The 25,214-nt window shown below is 48.0% G+C and overlaps 1 protein-coding gene across 9 annotated transcripts; it reads right to left on the bottom strand.

Annotated features, from left to right (window-relative positions):
- Window positions 1-881: 881 nt before the first annotated feature.
- Window positions 882-25,184, bottom strand: Tk2 (thymidine kinase 2). Of its 9 annotated transcripts, none has more exons than XM_063277837.1 (10): window positions 22,759-22,931; window positions 21,994-22,031; window positions 18,644-18,718; window positions 16,305-16,358; window positions 13,891-13,980; window positions 11,910-11,983; window positions 5,588-5,676; window positions 4,958-5,037; window positions 3,443-3,523; window positions 882-1,826 (listed from the first exon to the last, which is right to left on the bottom strand). In XM_063277837.1, exons 1-10 carry the CDS (start codon window positions 22,889-22,891, stop codon window positions 1,776-1,778), a joined length of 765 nt encoding a protein of 254 aa, XP_063133907.1. In that variant the 5' UTR covers window positions 22,892-22,931; the 3' UTR covers window positions 882-1,775. The 9 variants fall into 9 exon arrangements, 7 of the variants coding, with proteins under 7 accessions (XP_063133907.1, XP_063133910.1, XP_063133906.1 ...); NM_001106166.1 differs by having other exon boundaries at window positions 888-2,547; window positions 22,759-22,906; XM_063277840.1 differs by lacking the exon at window positions 22,759-22,931 and adding an exon at window positions 25,095-25,184 and having other exon boundaries at window positions 882-3,523.
- Window positions 25,185-25,214: the final 30 nt, after the last annotated feature.

The raw sequence follows: 25,214 nt of genomic DNA, 5'->3' as shown, positions 1-25,214 counted from the left end.
ACCTTGCTTAGTAGAGTTTTTTCCAAATTTATTTAGTCACAGGTCATTTCTCACAAAACCTGAGAAGTGACCCTCCAAAATGCAGTTTATAAAATCTGACGCAGATGGAAGGAACAAGTAGTCTTGGGATCAAGCAAGGACACTCTGGCTCTTTAGGGATGCCAATCCCTGCCACACTCTACCAACCACCCAGACAGCTGGAGGCAGTGATGCCCTGTGTCTAGTAGGCCTTGTGGCCCACTATGTGCTACCTAACCTTTTCTAGCCATGAGATGTTACGGCTGGCACTTGTTCCATGACCCTTTCCCTTCCAGGTCTGCCTGATAGGTAGCCGCCCCCTTGGGAAAGCTAGTTCTGGCTGTTTCAGGTGTGATCTATGAGCCGGAAGTTCTGCAAACCCTAGCCACTATTGGTGATGGTCTCCTTTCTTCGGTGTCGAGGTGCAAGGACAGCAGGCTCTTTCTGAACCATGCACACTATACTAAGAAACGTGGTGTTTGGAAAATGGACACATGGGGCTGGAGATGGCTCAGGGGTTAAGAGCCCTGGTTGCTCTTCTAGGGACCCTAGGTTCAATTCCTAGCATCCCCATGGCAACCCACAACTGTAACTCCAGTCCCAAAAGATTGCCCTCTTCTGGCCTCTATGGTCACCAGGCACACATCTATATATAGGCAAAACACCCAAACATATAACAATAAAATAAAACTACATCAAATCAAAAATGAACACACAAACCAGACATGGTGCCACATGCCTATAACTCAAAAGGCTGAGATAAAAATACTGCTGAGAGTTCAAGGCAAGTCTGGGCTATAAAGTATAACCCTACTCAAAAAAAAAAAAAAAAAAAAAAAAAGAAAGAGAGAAAATTGACATCATAGTTTAGCTGCAGAATTTATTTGCTACCATAGAGCAAGAGAAACATCACATTTCTTCCCAAAACAGGTGCTCTGGTTAAGCAAAGGGGCAAGTACTGGACTGTTCCTTTGCTAATTCTAAAGATGCCCCATCAGGACTGCTGGTTCAAACCTGCCTTTCCCAGGTTTACGGTTTATCCATTGCTAGACTGCAGGTGCTGGTAAACAATCCCCCTGGCTGCTATTCTTCTTCATATTAACAGAAAAGTCCAAGACAGGAAAGGCCACGAGCTGGACTCTTGGCCCTCTTTCTAGCTACCAGGCAGGCATCCCAGGCACCTACAGACAGGCAGAGCAGAGCAGAGCAGAGCCAGCTGGACACATGCATCTGCAGCCCCGCCCAGTCCACGCTGTGTCTCTCCAGAGTACAGTTATCGTCCCCTTCTATCATCTGGGTCCAGTCTTCTCCAGATGCTCCATCTGCCCAGAATGTCAAGAGCAGCAAGGCCTTAAATGCCTTTGTTGGAGAGCCATGACTTTCCATCTCACTGTCCAGGGAATGTCGGTCTTTTTCTTGGTCTCGACTGGTTCAAGTAACAGCTGCACCTTTGGTGCAGTTATGGCCAAGCAAAGCTAAGGTATTTTCTGATCCAATAGAAATGACTTCATGCTCTGTGGTCCGTGACATCCACTCAGATGGGAAAACACTTCAAAGGAGTTAAGGCCATTGTCACTCTCACTGGAGCAAGGGCACTGGTCCTCACACAAGGACAGGAGAAAGCGATGGGGCCTTGGAAGCCCAGCTGGCTGCCTTTGGCCTCCCTCGGCACAGGGTAAAGTGTCCAGGTCCCATAAGCCCTTTTTTTCTGACATAGAATGACATGAAACTGGCAGAGTCTGGGAAAGACCTCATCTTCAAGGACACTGGCACCGTGCAAAGACTGGTCCAGGATTCCCCAGTGGACACTGAGGGCCAGATGACAAAGGAAGAGAGGTTACAGTACCTTCATGCCAGGAAACCCTGGGCTCATGCCAAATAAGAGGTGTGCCAATGCCTAGTGATGTCTGGTCTCCTTGAAACTTGTCCGGTACCGAAAGATGACAGAATCCACAAACTGCCAGCTCTTCTCACAGAGGTGGGGGCCGGCGGGCGCTCAGAACAGAAGGGCTGAGGGGAACTGCTTAGGAGGAGGCAGCCCAAGCCAGGTATCTCAATGGTCCCAGCCCCACTATGTCCTGCCTTGTGACCTTGAAGAGTCCCTGCACCTCTCTGGGTTTCAAATCCTTACCTGGGATGAGACTGCTCCCTCACCCCACAAGGTGACCTGATGCATAGGAACCAGAACAACCCCCAAGGATACAGCAAGTGTTTTTACACAGAGCTTCAGCGTCAGGAGGGGACCTCGGGGAAAGTATATTGCAAGGATCTGACAGACAAAAGCGGTTTGTACTACAATGAAAAGACCATTGTGAAAACAGATCTGATCAGATACAGACCCTTTTGAGAGTAGATTCTTCCAAGTGTTCCTAGCAGCTGACCTGGCCCTGCCTGGGCTGTTCCTGACACTGGCTTGTACACCGCTCAGTCCTAAGGCCCATGCTTCCAATTCTCTGGAGTTAATATCCGGGCCCGGTTTTGCTCAAAGAGTTCTAACATTTTCTCCAAGTTGTGGTCAGCCTCAATCACCTGGAAATAAAACAAACAGATCACAGGCTGCACTAGCCAACTCCAGCCCACTGGGGAGGGAGGCAGGAGGCTGAGAGACCAAGAAGGTCAGAACCATAGACTCCGGCTCCAGGGCAGTCAACACTCAACCGGATTTCCATGGAAGAATCATCCTGGCAACAATGCCCTTTCTTTTCACTGGGATTTGGAGTCTAAACCCAGGTACTCCAATGTCTAGACAAGCTCTCTGCCACTCTCCCATTTCCCAAACCCCTTTCAGGTTTGCTTTTCACAGTAAAGGAAACAATAAACTCTGAACGCTCCCACAGTGAAGAAGTCCCTTGACACTTCCCTCTCAGGGCTATAATGTCTATGTGGCCTACAGACCAAGGCCATAAACAAAAGCCCATGATCCCCTGCTAGATATGTGGCAGCCCCAAGTAGCACCTGTCTGCCTGAGGAAATGCAGAAAGGGCACTAGAGCACAGAGCATACGCAGTAGGACATACAGATAAGCAGGACACACAAACACTGCTACAGTGGGCCCCAGAGCTCAGAGGCAAAGGAGTGTGGCACTGTATACCTCAGCACCTCCTGAAGTGCCACTGTGTGACAACTAAGGACAGCCACTGAGATGGCTTCAGAAGATACTGAGTCACATAACCGTGATGATGGCTCTGTGTCACCCACTAAAGAATAGGCCATATTCCCAAAGGTCCAAATGCAAACACAGGTCCAGAGCAACTGGGAAACTCTTGTCGTGATGCTGTGTATGACATGTTACTAAAATAACTAGCCTTCTCAAGCCCACATCCCTCTGAGTCTCTGTCCAGAGCTCTTTTCTGTGGCATGGGTGACATTCTCTGGACTTTCCTCTCATAGGAAAGTTTCCACCCTGGGAGGAACACTGACTTACCAGAACAGGGGCTGCAGCTGGGAAAAGGCTACCAGTGACCAGCCACTCCTCGTAGAGGTGGTGAATAGCACTGAGGTATTCCTGCAACAGAAATACAACAGCTGTGGGAGCGGGAAGGGGGAAACCCACCCACCAACAGTCTTCTCACAGGGACAGGGCAAAGCAGAATTCTCAAGGACTATTAGGAAGTGACATGAACAAAGGCCCGTGTAACAACCAGCCTGGCTGTGGAAACAGCCTGTGATCTAAATGGTCATTGCATCCCCAACCGCCCACTGGTTCTTCCCCAGCTCCCACTTCTTGCCACTTCTCCAGTGGGAGACCCAGTTCTACCATGTGTTAATGACAGGTATTCCCAGACTGAGCAGATACACACTCTCCCTCTGGCTTGTCCTAAACGCTCCCTGTAGAGCATTCATTAGAGACTGCCCAAGCAGGCCACAAGGACCACTCCTGTGGAAAGCCTGATGTGGGGCTCCAAGACAAGAAGACAGATGCCCCCATGCCTCTGTTACTTCCACTCTGGGAAGCCCTGACTACATGTACTCTCAGGCACTCAGCCAGTGTATGCTGGCTACCTGGTACCTCCTCCAGCAACACTCTGCCCTGTCTCAAAGGCCAGCCACAAACCACGCTGCCGCCTTCTTACCCACTCAACTCCCCCTGGGTACTAGGAGCCAAGCTTGTCCTAAAGACCTTGTCAAGCCCTTGGATAACGGCTTGGAAGAACTCCAGGCATGGCATTGCCAAGCCTCATGACAGCACAGACCACAGTGCTCCATCCTCTGTCACTCTTGCCTTTAGATCTCAAAGGAAGTGCTCGGAGCAAGGCCTGGGCCTTCATGACTCGAATGTGCCTTGCTAGTCCTCAACAAAACGTGACTGAGCTTAGGAGATCAGACAGGCCTTTCAGCGCTCCACTTCATCTTAAGTCCAGAACAGCATGATGTCCCAAAAGAGCTTGCCAAGCCCCTATTATCCTTCAAGGAAAACTGCATATAAGGTACAATATTAACTGAGCCACTTCTAGGTGCCAGGCCCCAGGACACATGTTAAAGACAGAAGAAATAAGACCAAAATCTAAAATGTTCATATAAAGAGAAATGGGAACAAACACTGTCAATATGCTATCCTGAGGGTTCTCACCATAGGAGGCCTAAGCCCAGTGTAAGGAAGGTTGGGGGAGGTAACATCACAGCTAAAGACAAAGAAACTACTGTACAAAGTCCATGGTGTGTGCGCGTATGCATGTGCGTGTATGAAGACAAACTACTGTACAAGAGCAGATACGTAATCTATAGTGTGCATGTATGTGTGCGTGTGTGTGTATGTGCGTGTGTGTGTGTTTACAGGAAGTAAAGTGGCCCTTGGACACACAAGGGCTCCAAAGCCATAGAGGAAGCCAGAGTTCCCTTCTGTTGTACTTCCTGGTTTCTGCATTATAACCTTGATAATGTCATGATGGATGAGGAGGGAGGGCTGGCAGGATGAGGTGGAGGTGGTTCTGGTTCTTACCACCGGAATGACTTTCTCCTCTTCCCGGCACCTCATCTTTAATCTCTGGTAGCAGATTTCAGGAGTGGTTCGAAGATAAACTGAGAAGTAAAACCACAAGTGGCACTGACTGCTGTGCTCCTGGTGTGGGAGCAAAGACAAGGGCAGCACATGGGCTGGGGTGGAGAGGAGCTACCTTGGTCATGGCATGAGCCTTACTAAGCCTGCTCAGTCTGTGTGACCAACAGGAGTCTTGATCAGACCCCAACCCCCTTTCTTGTCCTCAGCCCCACAGTATCATCATGATGTTTAAAGAATTCCATTCTTAGACAGGGTCTGGCGAGCCATTGGCTTTAGCCATTACCCAATTTCTGCCCCTCCCACATGATACAGAAAAGCCATCAGATCAGAACAGATGGGGCCCCTGGAAGTAGTTGACCCAGGGGAAGGAAGTTTACAGAACCAAGGCTAGAGTTTCTTCACAGGCGGAAGAAACCCCTAAATTCTGCCTGCCTTTGGGGAGCTCTGAGAGAAGGAATCATGGGTGATAGGTGTCCCTGCCTCCTGTCTCTACAAGGTGGAACCTCCCAAGTATTCCCCAGCTGTGCCCAGGGAAGGCTCCAGGTAGGGGACAGAGAGAGACTGTCTTACCTATCAGATCAACAGAGACATCAATGTTCTTGATGATCCAGTCAAACCACTCAGACAGAATCGCATAGTCAACCTCGGGCATCTTCCCACTGCAATCAGAGGTCAAAGGTTTTTTATTCACCCATGTGCTATGTCATTTCCTCAAAGAACCAAGGGATGGCTTCTGTTTGGAAGGGCAGTACCAAGAGCATGTTGCATAGTGTGGTCCAGAGATGGCCGTGGTATCCTGATCATCTATCTGTCTGACTCCACCACTAGGAGATGGGAGCTGCCAGGGCAGTGACTGATGGAGACTACTTTGGAACTGAACTCAAGTAGACAAAAGCACCTTTGTCTGCCCTCTAGACATGGAGACATCCTTCAAGTGGAGTGGATCAGAGAATCATTAGAATTCGTTTTCTGTGAAAATACTCATGGATTTGTGCCATGGACCACTGTTCAGCATAATGAGAAATGCAGTGGTTGATCTACCTCTGCAGCAAAAGCACATAGTAGCTGAAGGATGGGGTAGTAAAGCCATATGCAGGCAGGGGAAAGGCTCTGAACTTGATGCTCAATGAACACGGGAGGTTAAATTGTATGCATATGCCTGACCACACAAAAAATATATGTCCACACATTTGCAAAAAAAAAAAAAAAAAAACCCACAGACATGCTGGCAGTGTTGTTCTCTAAGCTGCAGACGGTAGACTTTTTCTCCTTTGCTCTTTACTTTTCATACTTGAGCAAAGTACCAGTGCTCAAAATAAGAGTGAGGCAGCATTATTATATAGTTTAAATATTAAAACTGAAAAAAGCAAAGCTGGGAAAAGGGCTCAGTAAATAAGAGTGCCAGCTCTGCGAGCTGAGTGCTGAGTTCAATTCCCCATAGGAAAGAAAAGGGAAAAAAGCCAGGCATGGCCCTGGGTCCCTATAAACCCAGCCCTGGGGTGCTGGGACGGACAGAACTCCCAGACTGGCAAGTCTAACCAAAAGGCAAGCTTTAGTTCATTCAAGCCCCTATCTCACGAGAAGGTAAAAAAGTGATGAACAGAACTCAGTGCCCTTATCTGGCCTCCACACTCATGTATGAGCATACATACACACTGGGTTCTATAAGAAAGCAGACTGAGCATGCCATGAGGAGCAAGGCAGCAAGCCAGCAGCAGCACCCCTCCATGGCCTCTGCATCAGCTCCAGCCTCCAGGTTCTGTCCCTGCTTTAGTTCCTCCTGGTTCTAACTTCTCTTGATGATGAGCTGTTCTATGGACCAGTGAGTGAAATAAACTGTTTCTTCTCCAAGCTGCTTTTGGTCATGGTGTTTCATTACAGCGATAGTATCCCTGGCCAAATCAACTCATTACCTGAGCCACGGACAGCCACACTGTTCGCCATACTTTGTACTTGGTTTCCATTTAGTTCAGTTGAAAATACCTGATGCTCAGAAAACAAATCAAAGGCTGGTTGCAGCGGCACCCTAGCACTTAGGAGGTTGAGGCAGGAGGACTTTATGATTGACACCAACCTGGGCTACATAAAATTCTTAGTCCCAGACTAGCCTAGGCTACACAATGACACACTATTTTAATTAAGACAGCAACCTGATAATTAAACACACTTTTTCCTGCCCCAGCCCTAAGTTCCAGCTGAGGATAGCATGGGGGTTCAGGCCCAAACCTCACCACAGTCCCACCTGCTCCCTACTGCATTAGTTGTCCTCCCTGTAGGGCTAACCTGGATCAGTGTGTTTCTGTGGCCTAGCCTCCTGGTTCTGGGCCAGGACAGTGGAGGTGGGGAGGACCTGCCCATTGTTCCCATGTGCCGGGTGAGCCAATGCCATGTTCCCATCTGGGCCCACTCCACTCTTCTAGCCTGTCCTTAGGAAAGGAGGACCCAGCAGGCAATCTTGTAAACCTTTGCTCAATCCCTCTGCCCACAGAGCTTTCTACACTTCCTGTGTGGCTTCTTTAGCCATAGGATGCTTCTGCACCACCCTCAGCTTTGCATCATAGCCCAGTTAGTGCCACAGCTCAGACCTTCCTTTTTTCTGAGGACAGCATGAAGGTTCATCTTCCTCTTCAGCAATGCACACAAAGCTCTCTCGGACTGCTGTTGGCATAACTACACTCACTCTGCCCCCACCTCACCTAAGAGGTGGGTTTCTCCTTTTCAGTTCTCTTCACTTGTTCAAGATCCCAAAGGCAAGAACACTGAGAACACTGAGAAACTTTGCTTTAAGGAAAGGTAGAACACCAATTCACATCTGTTGGCTTTCCCAGAAACCCAAATCTTCAATAAGAGATGGCAAAGCCAGGCCCCTACCTCCGGATCCTCAGCAAAAGGTTCCAAGGAACCTTAGGGAAAAGATCAACCTGGCACTGCCAGGTCAGCCATGAATAGACCTCTGTGTATGAAAGGGCTCTCTACCATGCACATTAGCAAGCCTTTCCCTTGAGCATCACAGGAAGTGGGGAATTCAGTACCCCACTGAGCTTCCACAAGACATTTCCAAGACATTTTGGTCCAAATACAGGCTACCACTAAGGTTCTTCATTACTTATGGTACAGGCTGAAACATGTTGGTTGCAACTGTATTTTATCCACCATGTGAACCTGGTCTGTATTCCAAGCCCTAAAGAGGAAATAAAGATATTCAGATAGCCATTCAGATAGCTTAACTGACACAGGACACACTGTCGGCTTTTTGTTTATTTAGTGGTGATTTTTTGAGACAGGGTTTCTCTGTGTGACCCTGGCTGTCCTGGAACTCACTCAGTAGACCAGGGTGGCCTCACACTCAGAGATCTGCCTGCCTCTGCCTCCAAAGTGCTGGGATTAAAGACATGCACTACCATGCCCAGCAACCCTGACAGCTTTAAGAAAAGCTAGGTGCTATTGCCAGCCTGAACAAATAAATCTCTCTTCCTGCTGAAGGGTGCTGGGATCCATCCTCCATCTTGCTCCATCACCCAAGACACACTTCTGCCCACAAATCCCTAGTAAACTGCACTTTGCACAATCCTGGGTCTACCTGGCTCTTATTTGGTTTTTCAGCACTGTTTACATTTGGTGACTAATTCTCATACGGCAGGATGAGATGGGAACAGGAGGCAGAAAGCTCTAGACAATCTCTCTATGGCACCCCATTGTGATAACCCAGTACACTGGGCATGCTGGAGTTACAAGAAGAGTGACTTTACAAGAACCCCAAATTCCCATCTTCCTCCCATTGGTCCTCTGAAGCTCTGATCGAAAACCCTTTACACTGTCAAAACAGAAAGCCTTTGGCTGACAGCTGCCCCACTCTAGTCCTGGACAGAAGTCTGGGAACCTTTATCACAAAAAGTGTAAAAACCCGACCAGCAAACCTCAGGCAACACATGTGAAATGGAAATCACAGGAAGAGTGCAAGAAAGAGGAAACCTCGAACCATAAACCCTCAGTCCCAAGGACAATTCTCAGAGTTCAGTCTTGTTCCTGCAACAGAAGCCTCCTCCCCAGGAAAAGGGCTAAGGTGTAGGGATGGAGGGCTCCCTGTATCATACACATCATATTCCTCAACCAGAAGGTGCTTGATAAACACTGAAGTCCTGGCCTCGGCCGCAGTACTAAGGAGCCTTGCCTGTCAGTATGGTAACAGGGGCACCTCTGGGTTGTCCTAAATAAGAGAACTCTGGGAGCCTATCACTATTCCTCACCCTTTGCTTGATAATCATTCCTTGTCTTGAACTGTTGCTTCCACCTTTGGAATGGAGCTGGCTATGTGATCCTGTCTTAGCTCCTCCCTCGCCAGACAGAGCCTAAAGTCAATCGCAGCAGGTCCAGTCCATGGGCCAGCTTCACCCCTTAACCCCTACACAAATGCCCCAGTGTCTAAGGATGAACAAAGCTGGTCCAGTTCTCAAGCCAATTACCTACCTAGAGAAGCTGCTTCCGATGCCTGGTCTAGGTTCTCTCTGCTGACCTTAGGGCTTAGGGCATGAGACTGGGGGGTGGCAGGGGGCACTCAAGGCCACTCAATAAACATGGTATTTACTAAAAGATCATCCATTTTCTCAGGATAAGTATATAGACTAATGTCTAACATTTAGATATGAACGTTATCCTAGGATAAAGGATGATATTCAGAAGAAACACCCGAGTGGTTAGGAGGGCAAGGAGCTAAGCCATTCCCACAGAAGTCTGAGGGTCATGGCCCTCTCCCACGGCCCTGTACCCTGAGGCAAGTAGTAGTCTTGCTCTCAGAGCACCCCAGTGCTGCAGCAGCCTCTGAACTACCTAAGGTCACATGTGGGCCAACAGTCTTTGGCTTCTTCTGAGAAAACAGGAAGGTTTTCAGGGAAGCCTGCTCTCTTGCAGGCTACACAACCTCAAAACAATCAGCTCACAAGGACAGAAACAAAGACTGAACTCTTCTGTGCTTCAGAGTCTCACAAAAATCCAAACCACAGGTGCTAGAGAAGTACAACCATAAAGTCACCAGGACAGGAAAGGAGCTGGAAAAGGAACAAAAGGGAGAAAAAGAGAAAGGGGGAGCTACATTCTCCTCCTCTGCCACCCACAAACAGCCCAGATCAAGGCCAAAGGAGAAGGGGTGGAGAGAGCAAGGATTTCAAACTCTCCCCTCACCTCTGGCCATTGTACTCCAAGTTAATACCTCACAAACCAGCCCAGCAAACAGCCTTCAAGAGAGAGGCAGTGCTGTCTCCCAGGTTCACAGGAAATCTCTCTCTCTCTCTCTCTCTCTCACGCACACACACGCACACGCGCGCACACACACATACACACACACACACACACACACACACACAGGGCTGGGGCAGGACCTTAAGGAAAGCTGTGTTAGTACAGAGGGATCTGGGGAGCCAGGAACATCCTGCACAAGTGTCAGAACCAGCTGCCCAAGAAGTGGCTGTGGTACTGCAGGCTCAGAGCAGGAAGAAGTGGTAAGAATCAAGGGGAACCAGACTCACGGCTGTAAAGATGGAAACAGCTCAGAAAGGGCTGAAACTTCAGACTTCAGTCTGCAACCTGACTCCTCTAAGACCCTCCCAAATCATCAATACCTGAGCACAGAAGTGTAGCCCCCACCCCACACTGAGCCCAAAGCACTAGGGGTTCACTAGAAGCCTTCCAACCATCTAGACAAAAGCTTTCGCCTGTGAGGACAGAAGCTACACATGGCATAAGCACTAGGCAGACTAAATGCTCCAAGCATTGCAACCTTCATCCTCCCATCAGCCTTGCACTGTGCCACAGAACCCTCGGCCCTCTTGCCTGCCAACCCTGAACCCCTCAGCTCCCTCGTCTGCCAACCCTGGGTGTGGGACCAATGGGATGTGCACAGGGTGGAACAACTGTGAACATGCAGCTGTGCTCCCACTGGGACTTTTGTCCTATGCCATGCACATGAGATGACAAGCCTATGCTTACTCCTGGTCCCAGAGGGGATGATGGGCAAGAGGGAGAGAAAGGAGTTGCCTGGGTTACCCTGAACAAGTCCATTCTAGTCCAGCCCATTCCCAGACATTTTGCTAAGCCCAGCCAATGTAAAAGGAGCCACCTGTCTTACCTCTCAACTGACCTGGCAATAAAGGAAGGTGGCTGTCACTACTGGACTTTGGGGTTGTTAAACAATATTATAACGCAACAGACGCTCATCAATACTGTTGGTGCTCCGTATCCGTCAGGTGGATAGGCAACTCCACCAGCAGTAGTTTAGGGTTGGGGAGATAGCTCTGCTGGTAAAGTATTTGTACTAACATGGGGAGCCAAGTTCAACTGCCAGATCCCATGTAAAAAGCATGGACGTGAGGCTACCTGCTTGTTATTTCAGCACTGAGACTAAGAAACAGGCAGATCCCTGAGGTATGCTGGCCAGTCGGCCTAATAACGAAGCCAATAGAGCAACTCTGTCTCAGAAAGCACGGTGGAGGGCTGGAGAAATGGCTCAGTGAGCAAGAACATTTGCTAATATTTCAAAGGACCTCGGTTCAGTTCCTAACACCCACATGGCTCACAACCATCTGTAACTCCAATTCAAGGTAATCTAATAACCTCTTCTGTCTTCTGTGAACATACTGGAACACATACATGTATGTAAGCAAAAAACTATCATACACATAAAACTAAATAAACTAAAGGAAAAAATATAGTAATATGGATAGTTCCTGAGAACCAACACCCAAGGTTGTCCTTTGGCCTCCACACGCCTACATACCCACACCTATGCACTCATACCTACAGGCCCACATCTACCTACACCTACACACACATATATACATATACACACATACACAAAACCAGTTGTTTAATAAATGATGGACTATACAAGCTACAGTACCTTCTATACAGGTTTTCTACAAAAATGTATCTTGCGCTGTAAATTGACCTTTCCATCAACCGTACAGGTGACATCTAAAGGAATGGAAAAAGGAATTTACTCTCAGGTAAAGAGGAGGAAGGTACAGGAAGCCCTGAACACTTGCCTATCCATCACACGGTAAACACCTCTCTTTGCTGAACAGAGACTGTGAGGAGAGGACGACAGGACGACAGAAGCCAAATCTGCCATGAGGCTCCCTGTGCATCTCCCTCTACCTGAAGTTTACAGGGCAGAGGACAGTAAAGGAGCCCAGGACTGCCAGCGGCCCCACAGTACCTCTCACAGGAGGAGACTCACTAGGGTACGGAACACGCTGGCAACACTGTCTTACTGTCAGTCTAATGAGTGGAGCCCTGAGCCGGGAATCCGCTTACATGAGGACCTGAGTGTCTGAAGCAGAGCCCCAAAAGGCTAGGGTTGGGGAGGCTCTGCCTGCTGAAACTGACAAGTCAACTGCCCAGCAGGGAAGAGGCTGGACAGCACCTTTCTGCATGTTGCTCACACCCTCTAAGGATCATCTTTCCCTTGTCTACAATGCCCCTTTGGAGAGCAGGAGGGACTTGCCTGTCTGACACCTAGTGGACAAACAGTGTGACCCAGAGCACATTCAAGCCCAAGCCTCCTGTCTGCTTACCTCTCGGCCCTCCGGGATCTCTGCTCACCCATCTGCTTCCTTCCATCCCTTCTGTCCATGCTCTCCTATCCTTCGCTGCCCTTCTTTTTCTGGCTCCCTCTTCAGCCATCTCTCTCCTGCTTAGTCCAACCAGCTCTATCTCTGCCTCCTTAGCAGATTTCAGCCCATATCCCATAATATTCACGTATCATCAGATGTAATTAGAATGCCCATCTAGGCAGAACAGAGCAGAGCAAGCCAAGGGGAAGGTGCTAACAGTAGGTGTTCTGCTCTCTATGCTTTGGGAAAACATTTGGAAAGGACAAATTCCTATTATTCTAAAGACTTTATTCACATCTGTCAATTTGAAAAGATACATATTTATGTCAACAGAAAATGAGACCTACAGCTGCAGGTAACCAGACTTGGAGTAAATTGCTCAGCCTAATGACTGTGCTAACATGATTGGCTATAGGGGTATCCTGTCTTCTACATGGAAAGGATCTAGCTATGTATAAAGCTTGCCCAGAGGTAGCAACCATGGTCACCCTTGCCACCTTACCGCCTAAGATACTCTGCCCCTGCTAATGGAAGGGCCTAAGTATTGCTATGTGCCCTGTCCTGCCCCTACACCTGGTTGTGACCCAAGGTGAATTAGAGTCTTTCTGGGATCTGAAAGCCAGACCTCACAAAGGTCTGATCAACTGTCCTCAAACACAGACACACAGAATACATGTCCAGGAGTTCTGCACAGACTCCTAGACTTTAGCCCTAGATTTTCTGACTCAGTAGATCTGGGGAGGAGCTAGGAAATGCACACTTCTACCAAGTCCCCAGGTGACAGTGATGCTGCAGTCCAGGGAACTCTGTGTTAAAGGATGGTTAACAGTTGGAATCACACAGGGCTGTGACACGAATCTCAGTTGTGTGCATGTGAAAGAAGATGGGTCGTCAGCCATCTTTTGGTATAACAGAGAAAATCCACCGGCCTTCATACAGAAGCCAGAGAGGAACTCAAGGCTTGATAGCAAGTAAGACAACTGTAGTTTAGATGTCTGAGACTAAAGAAGACACTTCAGAGACCAGAAGTACAGCCTCAGAAGGTTGCATTTTGAGTGTTATCCTTATCAACTTTTCATCTGATTACAAACGTGAGCACAGGATGACACCAGGACAACCACCTGGAGGACAGGAGACCTTGCTGAAGTCAAAGATTGCACAGCATAAAGGCCCAAAGGGATGTCATAGTGAATGTCTCTATCTGACAACACCTTCAAAAACAAATCTGAAGGATGTTTACAGGTTGAAATGAGACCTACAACATACCTGAGGACGAGTGTGCTGGTCCAGCATGGTGAGCTGCACATATGTCTGCAGCGTGAGGCCCCACCGACTGGCATTATGGTACATGAGACTCTGCAGAATGGAAAACAAACACTTTGTCTCCAAGTGGCACATGCGGGACCCAGGTCTAGAAGCCCGAAAGCCATTCCAGGAAACCTACAGGTGCAGGGCTAGGGCCAGAGATGTAGGCTGTAGGATTCTCAGAGTAGGGTGGGTAGAGACAGATGTGAACACAATTATGAGAGAGCCCCTAACAGCCAGACCAGGATGTGCTCCTTGAGGAAAAAGCACTCAGACATTCGTAGTTGGCCTTTGAGTTTCCCTGTGGTCTGTTCTCTATTCAGCAGCCAAAATGAGCTTGCTAACATCTCCCTTGTCGGAACTTTGCATTGTGTTCAAATCAAATCCAAACCCTCATCTGAACCACAGGCCCTAAAAATCCACTGCCATCCATTTGTCTCTTACCCTTCTTTCTCTGGCCAATCAGCTTCCAGCCACACAAGTTTCTATAGAGCTCTGCAAACATGCCAAACAGGCCCCCATCTCAGGGCCTTTGTACCTGCCTCTTTCACTTCTCCTTCGAGTGTCTGCAGTGCTTCCCTAACTCATGTGTGGGTCTCTGACAAATGTCACCTTAACAGAGATGCATTCTCCTACCTACCCTAATAAAACAGAGGCCAGCCCTCAATCATTCTGTTACTGTGGATAAAAGCACTTCCTGATCCAGTGTGCTCTCAAGTAATCTTTTGCTTCTCTCTTTGGGGGTTGCGGGAGTAGGGGTGTGTGTGGGTGTGGGTGTGGGTGTGTGGTGTGTGTACGTGCGCGCGCACATACATACTTGGGGAAATGGGTGGGGGTTCTGTCTGGAGAGAGAAGAGGGAAGACCAGGTTTTCCTGTACAGACAGGACAGTCAAGAACTTGGGATTTTCCTGCCTCAACTTTTACAAGTGGAGAGATCACGCATGTGACACTATGCTAGCTTCTTTTCTGCACTTTTAGTTTTGCTTGGTTTTGATTTTTCTTCTTGAAGTAAACTCATGGCACTCAAGTCCTCAGCACTGAGAACTAATTTCCTAATTATGGGTGAAAGAAAATCTCAGCACAGAAGCTGGATGACTGCAGAAACAAGTAAATTTCTATATCACAGAAGCAGTGCGGTGACCCATAACTGTCACACAAGCATCAGTCTTGCATCTCCAACCAGCAGAAAGTAGTGGAAATATATCTGATGATGATGGTGGTGGTGATGATGATGATGAAGATGATGAAGATAATACCCATAATGCAACCTTCTGAGGCTGTCCTTCTGGTCTCTGAAGTGTCTCCTTTAGTCTCAGACATCTAAACTACAGTTGTCTTATTTGCTATCAAGCCTTGAGTTCCTCTCTGGCTTCTGTATGAAGGCCGGTGGATTTTCTCTGTTATACCAAAAGATGGCTGACGACCCATCTTACTCCACATGCACACAGGTGAGATTCGTGTCACAGCCCTGTGCGATTCTTATTTAAAAACTGAGCTTTTGTCTTCTCTAACTAGCATCCTTTCACCTGCTGTAGCTCTCCTCACAGCTCATGTCACCGGCCACCACAGTCTAGTACCTGTCTCCTTCATCTCCACACTGGATCTTAGGGCCAGGAGACCGGAGACTTTATTAAATTGTTCAGTGTCCCGGTGTGCAGAGCAGTGTCTGCCACGTACAAGGTGTGTCATAAATCCTCTTTGAGTGAATGAGCAAGCAGATCCTGAAGCCCAGGCAACACAGCTGTGTGCTAGCAGACACAGTGCTGTCTGCTGTGGACCTGAGTCCAGCAAACCCCACGAGGTGCTGCCACAGCACTGCGAGGCACTGCTAACCTACACAGCCATTTTCTTAGTTGAGAAATACTAAGCGCCCCATACCATAGCATGGGGCCCAGAAACACGGTTCCTTTCTTCATCCCCTCTGGTAGTATCTGCCTTCTATCAGTCTTTTTTTCAAGCAGGTAGCACGAAGCTTTCTGAGTATGGGAGGAAGAAGGGGCGCGTGCTCATTATGGTCCCTTACTCTCTAGCCCTGCCTTGGGAAGGAAGATAGGTAGCTTCGGGGTAAACCACAGGGATCCATTACTGGATAATGTGAAGCCCAAACCCAAATCGGAGGCTCATCTAGAAACCTGATGATCTGGAATGAGGTCCAAGGAAAATTAAGCCACTTGCAACGTTAGAGACAACATTAGAGGTTCCTGGGCTTCGTGAAACACATCCAAGCCTCAGAAATCCCTGGTTCACCATTCTCCATTCCTCCAAATCAGCTAACAGTCAGGTCAGACTGACTGTACTGGGCTCAGGTTTCAGCACCAGCATTCCTAGGTGCTCTCAGGGAAGCTGGCATCTGTGCAACAGACAAACTACTCACCAGAGGGTTATGACCGTGGACATTTCTCCACTTGAGCACAGGCTCCATTAACACCTGGAAGGACAGAAAACATGTGACAGCGTGCCAAGTCTAGAATACAGACAGACTGGCACTATAGGACAAGGGTGGGATGAACCCTCTGAATGGCCACAGCTCCTTCTAGGTTGGGAAGTCCTTCCTATGGCTTCCAGAAATGACCTGCAAATGACTGCAAATGAGTTCAGTCTAAAGGGGAGTAGGCTTAGCAAAGTAAACCAAGCTCTTCACAGCTTGAAAACAAACACAGGTGGCCTCCCTGAAATCCCCAGCCTTAGCTGGGTCTGACCCCGACACACATGACCTGACAGGTGAGGACTCTCCACAGGGACAGATCCAATTGCATGAACATAGAAACTGGCATACAAGATGAAATTCATTAGCAAACTTGGCTCGTGTAATTACGGAGGCCAAGACCTGTGTGCCATGACAAGCTGTCCACAGCTTGGGTTCTGGGGAAGCAAGCAGCACAGCTCAGTCTAGGTCAAAAGCCTGAAAACAGGGAGGTCATTGGTGTGATGCTAAGTATGAGGCTGAAACCCTGGGACCTCTGGCTAAGTCTCAAAGTCCCAAGGCCGGAAAGCCTGCAGTTCTGAGGAAGGAGGAAACCCTTTTCTTTCCTTTTTTGTTCCATCCAGGACTGTGGCCAACCATATGGCCTGTTATATTAAAGGTGGATATTGGATGTTGGCCCGTAAACCGGGAAAGGGAATAACACTCGAAATGTAAATAAGAAATACTCAAGTTAAAAAAAATAAATTAAAAAAAAAAAAAGGTGGATATTCCCTACTTATTAAGGCTGCCAATTTAAATATCAGTCTTCTCCAGAAACACCCTCTAAACATGTATACAGGTAATATTTCATTAGCTCTCCAGGCCCAGTCCTGCCTCCTTGTTACTGGGGTTATGTTGCAAGATCCCCAGTGGATGCCTGAAGCTTCAGATACAACAAGCATGATACATGCTGTGCCTTTTTTCCCCTATACTAAACAGAGGGATGGTTTACACAGGCAGGGTGAGGTCTCACTGGGTACATCATACTACAATGCACAATTTAAATTTTATGACTGTTTACATCTACAAGTTTCTACTTAATACTTTCAGATCCTAGTTGACTCCAGTAACTGAAACCACACTTCAGTGTGGGAGGCTGCTGTAGTCTTTATTTCTGGCAAGCTGCCAACTAAAATTAACTATCATACCATATAAATTTTATAAGCCAGTTATCCTTTGATTCCTCGTGTCAGCAGAGGTAATTAATAGTGCTTACCTCAGAAGGGTTAAGCAAATGAGTACAGAATCAATTAGATAATGCCATAAACACTTAACACGGTGCTTTGGATAATTTTAGCTACTGCTTGGCTACTGTTGCTAACTGGTCCCAAGATCTACAGTGGGAACATAAGCACTTCTCATGTTCTATTCAGAGGGTCACCACTCAAGGCAGGTGCTGGGTTGCTAAGACACCCTTTTCCAGTCTGGTGATTGATGAGACATCGCCCAACACTGACAGTCAATATTAACTACAGGTCACAGCACCAAATCTGCAAAGAGGAAATGTACCTGGAGGGAGATGGGGCAGAACTCCCAAGTATACTTGCCCGGTGGAGTCACACAAGATTTTCCCAGCAACAAGTTGTGACAACACGTGTTAAGTGCTGTCCACCAGGGAAGCTGACCTGGCCCTGGGAGCTCAGGGATCCCATAGGTACACAGGCTAATGCTGCCTGGCACACACCCAAACCCCAGCTCCCAAGAAGCAAGCAGTTGTTCAGGATAACAGGACTTGTGTAGTGGCCCCAAACAGGGGCCACAAGCCACATGCAACCACAATGACCTTGAAGTTTGACCACAGATGCTCCTCTTCTTACAAGGGGGCTGTATCCTCACTTGAAAATAGCCTGAGTTGAGATTCATTATATACTAATCTACTGAGCATCTCGGTGCTGTTTTACTGAACGTGTGCTGCCTTGGCAGCCCTGTATAGTCAAGTAAAATCCTAAGTTGAAACATTATGACTTGGGGACTATCTGTCCAGATACTATGGACTATGAGTCCAGATCCCGGGGATTTAGTATCAAACACAGAATGTGAACAGCCCATTTATTACTTTAATACTGACTTCGTGTTGACATGTTAGCATCTGGGGTGTCTTACAAAGCTCCTTCTACTTCACTCCACGAGGCTGTGGACCACACTGGCGGCTGGCATCAGTCTTCTGCTGGACAGGGCTACCTGTGCCCCATATCACTTATTCCACTGAGGTGTTTCAGGTTCCTGCAAACCCACTGTGAGAGCCATACCTCGACGTCTGTTGTGTTGGAGAAAAACTCCAGGCACGTCGTCTTTCCACTTGCAATATTGCCCTCAATACAAACCTGGCGGAAAACAAATGTACATTAGGGATAGAGATGATGCTCCCAGGGAATCGTGACCGAACAACTAGGCTCGGGTAAATAGCCCACTTGGTGCTGGCCAGGACCCTGCCTCAGGAACCCCCCAACATCCCACCAAACAGTAGGAAAAAGCATCCCTCATGTTGAGCCCTTCTGACACCCATGTGACCCATCCACACCTGACCCAGCCCCACTTATTCCTGTTTTAACAATAAGCTAGGGGTTAAACCTACAACACACACACACACACACACACACACACACACACACACACACACACATGCGCGCGCACACACACACGCCTATCAAGCTGTCTACCCCTGGACTACATCCTCAGTTCAAACCAACACTCCCTTCTCCCCACCCACCACCTGTCACCTGAACCACAACACAACTTGCCTGCCCAGTCAAGTTCGGAGTCCTTCCCTAGATCCACCCTGATGTGTGTCAGCTAAAAAAGTGTTCCACTTCCTTAACCTGACTCTGATCCGTATCTTTGAGACTGAAAAGCAGTGTGTGCTGTCCAGGATCCAATTGCAATTGCAGATTGTACAGAGAAGCCCTCAACTGATATTTGGGTTTTGGTTCCAGCAAATTACAATGGTTGCACAGTTCATTATAAGACAAATGGCTCCTTCAGACACTCTTACACATCCTGAGTCGAACAGAGACATGCCCACCCTTTCGTACAGTGGTCTGTTGCTTCACACCCTGGCTGAAGTACTCACCATATGTGGTGATTTGCCAAGGCAGTAAACCTGGTCAGTGGGTTAATCACACCTAGGTCTTCTTATGACCTGTGATACCTGTCACATTTCACACATAACACCTATCACACCTCTCCTCACCACACCCAATATAAAACTCTCCCTACCAAGTACACTGTTGATTGGCAGCAAAGACCTCCAGCTTTGACCCTAACAAGTGCCCAGAATGGACAGTGACACTTCCCATGGATGCAAGGCCATCCACCAATCCCAGGTCCCTGTCAGCTCATATGACAGAACCCAGAGTAAATACAAAATGAACCCAAAGGAGTAAAGTAAAGAACAAAAAGCCGCCCCAGAGGGCACTACTGGGCCTTTTGTTGCTGTTCCTTCGTGAAGATGACCTTTGTTCGTGGGAAGACCACATGCCTGGAGTTCTTATCCAATACAGCACTTAAGCTAGACATCACTCTATAGCTGATATTTCTTTCCTGTTCACTACAAAGACGCCATTGCTGTTCAGACTGTTTGAAACACTTGCCCCTACTCCCACCATGAAATCCTCAAGAGGGATGGTAAGTGTAGACTTCAAATGTGCTCAGCCTCTTCTCCACCCTTCACCACAGAGCAAGCAACATATAAATGAGAACACAAGAGGAAAAAAGGATAGTCTGGCAAAGGAAGGCTTCCAATTTTTTTCTTTTTTAATGGGGGTTCACTATGTAATCCAGACTGGCCTGGAACTTGTAATCCTCCTATTTCAGCTTCCTGAATAGAATTACAGGCATATACCACCATATTCAGCCCAGATCCTTCTTTTGTGAGTGTATATGTGTGGGCACATGTGTGCACTCATGCGTATGCATGCAAAAAACAGACTCCAGGTATCTTCCTTGAGCATTCTCAACCTTATTTTTTAAGGCTAGCATGGAATTCTCCTGTCTCTGTCCCACCCACCCCCCCCCACAGGGGTGACAGGCACATGCTTTGCTTTTTATGCAAGGGTTGGGGGTCCAAACTTGGGTCCCCATGCTTATGTAACAAGCACGTTACCCGCTAAGCCACTCCACCAACCTCTGCCTGACATCTAAAAATATTTTGAGTGGTGTCTGCCCACAGAAGTTTAAGTCATCACATAGAAAATATCACCCACAAACTCAATGCAAAGGTAACACCATTGTCTTTTGACCTATCCCTCATTTTTGACTCTTTCAATTGCTGGCTGGAGGCCTACTATGTGGCTAGCACTTCATATGGAAAATCTGGTCCCACCCTCCACAGTGTTCACAGTAAATGTGAGGGTAGCAAAGAAAATAACAGACGATTGCAGAGGTAGGAGGATGTGCTGCCGAAGTATGCAGACAGCTTGGCCCAAAGTTCTGTGTCTGTGCTGCAACTCAGCCCACTTTCCTTGAGACAGGGTCTAATTTCCAGCCACTGTGACTGGTGTGGATGAGCACCTTTCTCTGGAGCTGGGAATGGAACTTATCTGATGCTTGCTAAGCACACACTACTGACTGAAATCCACCCCTACTCTCATTTTCACTTTTAGTTATCTGAGACAGAGTTGGGTTGGAGAGATGGCATGTTCTCCAATGTATGCCTGTTGTCCATGAAGACCAGAAAAGGGGGTGGGAAAGTGGGATTCAGATCCCTTAGAATTTGAATTAAACAGTTTGTGGGCTGTCATGTGTGTGCTAGGAACAAAAACCTGAATCTTCTGTAAAATCAATGAGAGCTCTTAACTGCTGAACCATTTCTCCAGCCTTGAAGACCAAGCCTCCTCTCCCTGTGACGTCACTCCTCCTTTCCTGGGTCATTTCATCCTCCTGACTACCCCCACTGACCCCCAGGAGGGGCAAAGGGGGGGGCACACCTTCTACCCTCCAGAGGCATCAGGTACTCCAGCTACCTTTTCCCAAGCCATTCGAGCTACAGGCTTTCAGTTCCCTTACAGAAATGAGCCCCTGACCACTTGTAGTGACACACACCCAAAATCCCAGCATTCAGGGGTTGAAGAAGGAACACAAGTTTAAGGTACATGGCAAGATGATCTCAAAGGAAGAAACAGAACCCTTGGGCTGATGGTAACCAAAATATTGCCTCAACATTTAAACCTGTCCAACGTGCACTTCCTCTGACCTTCGACCTCATAGCCCTACCCCCAGAGCCCACCTTGTGGACCCTCATGGATTCTCTGGTCTCCTCTAGACAGCAAAAGGTAATGGGAACACTTCCCCCCCCCTCCCGCCCCCATCTGGGCAGGGCAATCGGCAGTGAAGCAAATAGGGACATTTTAAAACTGTTGACATTACTCAATCAGCATCTTCTGTAGTTCACACATACCGGAAGAAGAGTACTACCTGAACGCCCCACTCCCACCTGTACACGACAGAAATGGCTAACAGTGGTGGGATCTGGGGAGAGGGCCTGGGGCCACAAGAAGGAAGAGAAACCTTATCCCTGGATATCGTCTGGAGTTTGTTTTCTCACTGTGTATCGAACACTGTTTGGCTCGTAGCTGGAGAAGGCATGCAGAGAGAAACTTACCACTGCTTTTTTCTCCTTATCTTTTTCTCTATCTTTATCTAAAAGAAAAGAAAAGACATCGATGTTTCAATTACTCACTCTGCTCTGTGCTGGTAAATGACCAGATTCTGTATGCTTGCTCCTTGGCTTATGTTTACCATTCTTAGAACTCTCTACGGTTGGGTCCTGTATGTGACACTGTATAATGGCAGGCTGGGTCTAGGTCCACTTGTGCTTGCTTACTTCCCTTCGCTTGGTACATTCTACTTTCCGTTTCACCTGGATTGTGTGCTTAGGGTCGTCACAGTGCACACAAGAATAACCTACACTCGAGAGATTCCGAGGGGTGGGTTTAGACTTAGGGCTGGGACCCAGGCTGTCTGTTCTCTAGGCCAAGGCTGGCAACACTGCCAACCCACCTGGCAGCAGCCCGAGACCAATGAAAGCCATGCCACCTGGTTTCTATTTCAGAAGAGAGAGATCCGCACTGCCAGCAAGAGTAGGAGAAAGTCAGAAGCCTGGATTCGCCCTCTGGGTCCGCAGACACCTGCATCCACTGAGAGCTGATTAAATACAGCCTGTGCCCTAACTAGCCACCTCCCCAGGCTTAAAGAATCTGAACAAAAAAAGGGGGGGGGGCGTCGAGAAGCCGCGTTTGGGCCCCACCTAGTGCGGGTCCAGACAGTTCTTTGGGCTCCACAGTCCCCAGGCCCTTCCTAGGGACTAGCAGGTGAGGGGGCGGGGTCCAGCGGCGCCCCTACGAGGTGGCACAAAAGTACTAGTTACCCGGAGGACAGGCGCGGCGAGGTGCCCACAGCGGCCCAGCGCCCGAATCGAGACTCCCGGGGCTCCCTGAGCTCCCCGGGCCCATGCTGCGTAGCGACCGGGCAGCCCAGCTACGGAGCGACCGCAGCAGCATTGCTTCTGGTTCATGTGCAAGTCCCACTTCCTTCCGGTGCGTCCTGGAGCCCCGCCCCACCCCTCGCCAGGTCCCGCCCCACCCCTCGCCAGGCCCCGCCCCTTAAGGGGTCCGCTAGTATTTCTCCCTCTAGACTATGCGGAAGAGATTCAAAGTCAGGATTGTCCTGCTAACAGACAGCAGAATGGCCCTGACCCAAGTAGACTTAGAGACTCGATTGCTAATAATGCCGGGGGGAGGGTGAGGCGGGGGGCCAAAGGGGGGTGGATCTCTTTGGTTCCTTAGTATATCTGATTACTTCCTAGGTTGCCGCCCCCATCCACACCTAGCCCCACCTATTCAGAGGTCCTGTATTTTCATTCTAAGGACTCTGCAAGTAAACCTTGTCAACTTGGGAACATTTTTCAAGCTTGTCCTTGAACTTTAAAGGTCCCTCGGTTTAATTCCCATCATCACAAAAAGCAGTGTGAGGGACACAGGTGAGAGGGAATGAAAGCTGTTGTTTCCCAAGCCCACAGTCTTTGGCAACGTTTGGACTTTAATGTTGGATCCCTCGGGAGAACGTAACGAGTATCTCTACTGAATGGACCAAAAGGGTTAAGAAAAAAGCATGTTAGCCCCACGCGTAAGCAGGGAGCAAAAATAAACCCGGATTAAGTGCAGCTTGGGTAACTATAATTCACGCATTCAAGACCAATAAACCCGGATGTTGCCACCTTGACTGTATATGGGCAGTTACAATGTGTGAGTAGAGAAGTTTTCCACTACTTCCAGGTGGCAAGATGCTGGCAGTCATCTTGGGCATGAAGAAGAGAGACATTTTCAAGTTTTTGCTTTTAGATCTGTAACCAGAAGCCATCACCCCAACAGAGCTTCCTGTTTACTTACCAGGCATCTAGCAAAGGCAAATCTAATCTTCAAAATCAAAGTCAACCTTTTTTTTTTTTTTTTTTTTTTTTTTTTTTTTTGTGAGCATCTTAGGGTGAGGTTGTTGGTAACTGCTGATCAGATTCAGCAGAATAAACTGGTCCTAGATGGGCAGGGTCCAAAGAGGTCGAAATGGACTGGGTCGGTGTACTAGTTAGTTCTTATCAACGCAACACAAACTAGAAACACCTCAGGAAAGGGAACCTCAGCTGAGAAATTGGCTGTGTCAGATTGACCTGTGGGCATGTCTCTGGGGCGTCTTCTTGTTGCTAATGGATGAAGGAGGGCCTCCTCACTATGGGCAGTACTGTCCCTGGGCAGGTGAGCTGAGGGTATTTATGAAAGAGCAAGACAGAGAACTGAAGCCAGTAAACACTGATAGTTCTTCCATGTCTCTGCTTCGGCTTCTACCTCAGGTTCTAGCCTTGAGTTCCTGTTTTGCCTTCCCTTGGCTATTATAGGCTGTAGCCTGTAAGCCAAATAACCCTTTATTCCCCCAAGATGCTTTTGGTTAGTGTTTGTTTTATCACACAGAAGCAAACTTGGACAGGTGGTTATGCAAGTACCTAAGAGAATTCACAAGACTTAACTCACATAACGGAAGTGACACATACTTCCTGTGTCTGAAATGAAGTGCTCCGAGATGGTGTAGTCCTGGCTACACTGGAGCCCTTTAGAAACTGTGAGACAGCTAAGAGCAGTGGGAGGCAAAAAGTGCTCCAGAGACAGACAGTCTTGCACATTCTAAGAGCAAGGACAGACTATAAGCCATAAGTTCAGGCTCTATATTCTATAACTATTGATGAGCACCCCAGACTCTGCAAGCAGAGAAGCAGACAGATCCTTGCTTTTAGAATTTATATTTTTATTTTAATTGATACATAATTGTACACATTTACAAGATACCATGTAATATTTTGTTCCATGTGCACATTGTGTGATATTCACATCAGGATTCACATCAGTCTGTCTCTTCAGAATAATTTCTGTGCTGAAGACGTTCAAATTCCTTTCTTGTAGCTTTTTTAATTTTAAATAAAGTAATATGTTCTCATTATTCATAGTCAATCAGAGTAACAGAACATTGGGACTTCTCTTGCCTAAGTCTAACTTTCTACCAGTGAATATCAGTTTTCCTGGGGGCTATACTAATAATCTGGAATGGGCTCTCAAAAAATGCAGAGGAACGACTAGACAAGGTAACCAAGGGAAATCCTAAGGTGGCATTTGAGATGCTTAAATGGTGAGGAGGCCGGGCTGGCATTCTTGGGTTTACCTCGCCTACTCCAACAGTGCTTCGCCACAGGAAAGCTCCAGGGCAGAGCAGTGGTGGGGTTCTGGCCTGGGTTAGGCAGAGTGGACCTGCGGGGCTCCAAGTCTGCGCTCTAAGAAGTTT

This window comes from Rattus norvegicus, chromosome 19 (assembly GCF_036323735.1).
Source record: "Rattus norvegicus strain BN/NHsdMcwi chromosome 19, GRCr8, whole genome shotgun sequence".
Classification (NCBI taxonomy): domain Eukaryota; kingdom Metazoa; phylum Chordata; class Mammalia; order Rodentia; family Muridae; genus Rattus; species Rattus norvegicus.
Note: the sequence above shows the minus strand (reverse complement) of the source record. Positions and strands in the feature narration are given on the sequence as shown.

Excerpts from the sequence above, each read along its gene's own strand:
- Tk2 (XM_063277836.1), bottom strand. The coding sequence starts at position 22,891 with ATGCTGCTGCGGTCGCTCCGTAGCTGGGCTGCCCGGTCGCTACGCAGC. Across the intron at positions 22,032-22,758 it reads TCGCCGCGCCTGTCCTCCGG|ATAAAGATAGAGAAAAAGAT; the intron begins GTAACTAGTACT and ends CTTTTCTTTTAG. Across the intron at positions 11,984-13,890 it reads ACCAGCACACTCGTCCTCAG|ATGTCACCTGTACGGTTGAT; the intron begins GTATGTTGTAGG and ends CCATTCCTTTAG.